Raw genomic sequence first — 5,001 nt, 5'->3', positions numbered from 1 at the left:
CAACACGAGAATGTCATGCACATAAAAGGCTTCAATCGTTTGTCATGACTACAGTCTAGAGATTATAGTGTTCAACTTAGCTTGGTGGAAAAGTGATATCTGCAGGGTAGAAAACACATCTTAAAAGTGGCTATCCAGCTACACAATTAAATGAAATTTGTTGCACTTATTCAATTTGCCATGGCATGCTTTGTCATCTGATATCTGAGTCAGGTTAACACTCTCCGTCTTTCTCGTTGGGTGTGCAAAGTGGTCCCATTGGCCCCTCATCCGAGCCGCGTCCAACCAACTCGGCCAAGGAGGCTCTCCTCTTTGGTTGAGTCAATCTCCTAAGTCCCCGATTGACTTAGCGAGAGAAGGCACCGGCTCGGACAAGCATGGGGCTCATTGGCCCCTCATCCGAGCCGCGTCCAACCAACTCGGCCCAAGGAGGCTCTCCTCTTTGGTTGAGTCAATCTCCTAAGTCCCCAATTGACTTAGCGAGAGAAGGCACCGGCTCGTACAAGCATGGGGCTCAATGGCCCCTCATCCGAGCCGCGTCCAACCAACTCGGCCCAAGGAGGCTCCCCTCCTTGGTTGAGTCACTCTCCTAAGTCCTCGATTGACTTAGCAAGAGATGGCACCGGCTCGAACAAGCATGGGGCTTAGTGGCCCCTCATCCGAGCCGCGTCTATCCGACTCAGCCCAAGGGGGTCCCCCTTGGCTGAGTCCACCAATCATATCAGTAAGTTCCCGAATGAGCAAGACCGGCTCGAACCAGCATGGGGCTCATTAGTCCCTCGTCCGAGCCGCGTCCCTCCAGCTCAAAAGAGACCGGGTCGGCATGCCCTTCCTCTCCTTAAAAGAGACCGGGTCGGCACTACTTCCCCTCTCCTTTAGGGAGACCGGATCGGCATACCTTCCCCTCTCCTTTTGGGAGACCGGGTCGGCACGCCCTCCCCTCTCCTCAAAGGAGATCGGGTCGGCACGTGCCCCCCCTCTCCTCAAAGGAGATCGGGTCGGCACGTGCCTCCCCTCTCCTTTTGGGAGACCGAGTCGGCACGCCTTCCCCTCTCCTCAAAGGAGACCAGGTCGGCACGTGCCTCCCCTCTCCTCATAGGAGACCGGGTCGGCACGTCCCTCCCTCTCCTCAAAGGATACCGGGTCGGCACACCCTCCCCTCAAAGACCAAGTCGGTCTTGCCTCAGGATGGTCAAGGTTCCGCCACGAACGGGAGACGCTTCAGCAAGGCCTCGAGACTCCCCATTCCTGGCGTGGGGCTGATTGTTTGGGCTTATTTCCAAGGATTGACCAGTTAAAGGAACATCAAAGCCCAACAGGTTCCTAAGCCCTTCAGGGGCCCATCCATGGTGGCTTCCCCCAGCTGTCAGTGCATTCCAGCTAGCCTACAGCTGGGAGCTCCAAAGCACTATAAATACCCAATCCCCTCATCAATGAGAAGGTATTGAATTCTCACCTAACAAATCAGAGCATCTCTCTCTAGACTTTATCTCTCTAGCTTGATCACTGACTTGAGCGTCGGAGAGGCGATCCCGGAACCACCTCTGGGGAAGTCTAACCTTACCTTTTGCAGGATTCCGGCGTACGGACTATTGACACAGGACATTCAGATCTGACCCGGCATTTCCTTAGCAAGGCAGTTAGCATCCTTAATTTCTAGACAGAAACACAACCTACATGACATCTATTGGGTGCACACTAATTAGTGTGCACCCGGTTCATACGAGTTTTTTATATGGGATAAATTATCAACTTACAAGCTCCATCAAGAGCAAATTGGGTCCTAAAATACATAAGCAAAGTAAAGAATGAGCTGCAGCAAAACATTGGAATGTGAGCACCTCATACTCTATCAGCAAAGTTAACTCACACTTGACTGAGGCAGGGTCCGTTAAAGTTTGGGTAACAGGAGTATGGAACATAATGTCTATACCCGAGCATAAATTCATGACATGGCTGTGTATTCAACAAAAGCTGAGAACCAAAGATAAGATGTTTCAACTTTCAATTAAATATCAGTCTGGATAACATATGTCGCTTATGTGGTAATGTCATAGAAACACACGAACACTTGTTCTTTGATTGTTTGTACAGTAACCAAGTTCTTATAGCTATACTAGAATGGTTAGGCATCAAAATGAATAGCAGGAATCTGATTCAGTGGCTCAATTAGATTAAATGCAGATACAAGGGCACAAAAATGAGAAGACATGTCATGTATACAACTTTTGCAGCTGTCAGTTACCAGATATGGAAATCTACGAGTGAAGCATACTGGTTACAGAATTCAGAAGGTAAATAGGATAGAAAATACAATTACTCAATTAGAGATACAAAATAAATTGTAAAACATAGAATTCTGATTTGTAAATCTGTAAATGGAGTGTTAGGAATTGTGAATCGGTAGAAAGTTTGTAATGGGTCTTTAAAGCCGTTTGTGGCTGGGTTCTTATCCCTTGATTATGGGATGAATTTCTATATGTTTTTTTTGGAAAGAAATTATCAACTTATAACTGACCCGAAACATAAAAAGATCAAACATTATAGAACACTAAAGATTTATATACAATGAAATAACTAGATAAAAATTTAATTTTATAAAATAAAACACCTTAATGGTTGGGACTACAGACAATTTGTCTAAAATTAACAAGAATTTCAAATTTTTGGGCGCTCCACAAAGAAAGCCTTGTCTCGTAGGTCGTTTTGGACCCTTTTTTACTACCAACGGCAGACTTAGGAACAAAGTAACTATAGGCAAATATATATATTAGTGATGGTAAAAATTATAAACGAAAGCTCAAAATCTCCAATTTATAGGTAAATTATCAAAAATCACAAATTAAAGTAATATAAGGCTTTTGGCCTTTGGGTAGAGTGGTTCGAGCAAGAAGCCAGGAAATGACATTTAGTTTGTCTTTCAGCCATATATGGCCTGAATGCCTTCAACATCATCCTCTTGCAAAAATCTTTTTCTCTCCCCTGGGCTAATACCCGAATGCATTACAGCAGTGGGGTCTTGAGTATGAGCAAGGCCGAGAAGGTGGCCTATTTCATGCAGCACAACAGAGTTTAGATCCATTTCATGTTGTCCGGGATTGTCGCTCCAATACTCTGTTGCATCATAATGCGACCGCCCATCCGAAGGAGAAAAAGAATGAGCAAGTATACCTCCAATGCCGTCAAACGGATATCCATCCCCGTGATCGCCTTGTGCGAACCCGAAAACTAAATCAGACTGACTTCCCTCAGGAACTTCCTGGAAGGTGAAGGGACTATATTGTGCCCATTTATATAATTGCTGAGCCACTATGTATCTCATGTTCTCGGCTCCTGAGACTAGGGTCTGAGATTGGACTTGGTATGTTAGTTGGTATGACGGCCATCTCCTACCTATAAGTGCATACAAGGATGTTCCATACATGGACTTTCGGCTTTTGTAGCCAATTTTCTTGTCTTCCCTCTGCATTGTGTTCTTGCCATTGATGATGTCCGCAAAACCACATCTACATAAAAATAAAAGGTTATGAGCAGTGGAAACTATAAAGAATGAGAATCCTAGAATCAAACCACAAGTTTTTAATTCCACATGTGAAATCCGATATTGAAAACGAAGTGGATTGTTCACTCAAAATATTAAGAGTTGTCAATCAACCCTCTCTTATTATCGAATCTTCATTGTTTAAAAATATATTAAAATATTACTTTTATGTCACCTCTCCTCTTAATTTATTACATGCATATCAATATTTTATTCTAATGTATCTAAAAGGATTGACAACCCTGAGGATTCCTCAAATAATATTTCCCATGATTTAATTATCGAAACTCCTTGACCATGCTCTGATTGGTTAAGAACATCGAGATAAGAATTATTCCCTATGAAAAGTTTAGATATATTGATCAAAATCTGACATTTCGACTATTGATATATCTTTTACGAGGCTCAAATTGTGATGCATTTAGATGTAGTGTACATAAGTTTTAAAACAATCATCCAAACGTTGTAGAAACATAACGTACCGAGGTTTCATCATTTGTTGCACAGTTGCAGCGTCCAAATGTCCACTAACATTTAATCGATAATTGAGCTGGTAGGTCCGAATTGCCTTCTCAAGACTATCATCAAACAATTGATCATCTTTTTGAATGGTCATGGAAGTAGTATTTACTCCGATTTTCGGCACTGGATGATAATATAGAGGTTCCAGGTACCCAAATTTTGCAAGATAACTTTTAAGGTGGTGAAGGCCTTCTACGTTTTGGCCCTTCTTGCATCCTTCTAAGTTTTTTATGAAGCCAAAAGGGTTAACATTTGAGTTTAAATGAGCTGTGTTTGGAACCACATTAAGGAACAAGAGTAAAATTATTGAGGATAAGAGATGATGAGCTGATTTAGTTGCCATATTTGGGATTTAATTTGTATCTTATTATAAATTGCATGGGCTGCCGGTGTTTTTATAGGCGCACGAAGCTTGCAGTCATTAATTACAAATTTACAAGTCGTTGTTGCAATTAGCTGGACTGCTAGCATAGTAGCATTGACTTATCTACGGGTATACTCTTCTTTTATAGTTACCACTTACCCACCGTGGCCACCGAGCCTCCCCTGTATTTATTCAATCCGTGACTGGTCATTGCTTTCAGTTCGGGATCTTCGTCACTTTGTAATAAATGATGCGTCTGGAATTGGAATGGTGTCACAAGACTTGAAGGTTGACTGAGTATCAGAGTATGTAGAAGTATTTTTTATTAGGGGAAAAAGTGACACAATATCATATCTCGGCTCCTTACTAGAGTAGGGGGTTTAGGTTAGACTTTTCAATTTTTTTAATAGAATTTTTTGACAAATCAATCAGTTAATCTATCTAATTCTATCATATCATATAACTAATATGCAAAAAAGAGTACAAAAATCATCTCATAAAATTGCGACATTTGTCGTCCTCATTGGACGCCATTTGTCGCGCTCATTGAGCCTTCGTTTGGTAGGGTGTAAAA

General features: G+C 42.4%; 1 protein-coding gene across 1 annotated transcript; it reads right to left on the bottom strand.

Moving 5' to 3' along the window:
- Window positions 1–2,574: 2,574 nt before the first annotated feature.
- On the bottom strand, window positions 2,575–4,439 carry LOC104908466 (metalloendoproteinase 2-MMP). Its single transcript, XM_010697584.4, has 2 exons — window positions 4,024–4,439; window positions 2,575–3,506 (listed from the first exon to the last, which is right to left on the bottom strand). Exons 1-2 carry the CDS (start codon window positions 4,404–4,406, stop codon window positions 2,921–2,923), a joined length of 969 nt encoding a protein of 322 aa, XP_010695886.2. The 5' UTR covers window positions 4,407–4,439; the 3' UTR covers window positions 2,575–2,920.
- Between the last annotated feature and the right edge of the window lie 562 nt (window positions 4,440–5,001).

The sequence above is a fragment of the Beta vulgaris genome, chromosome 6, assembly GCF_026745355.1.
Source record: "Beta vulgaris subsp. vulgaris cultivar EL10 chromosome 6, EL10.2, whole genome shotgun sequence".
In the NCBI taxonomy this organism is placed as follows: domain Eukaryota; kingdom Viridiplantae; phylum Streptophyta; class Magnoliopsida; order Caryophyllales; family Amaranthaceae; genus Beta; species Beta vulgaris.
Note: the sequence above shows the minus strand (reverse complement) of the source record. Positions and strands in the feature narration are given on the sequence as shown.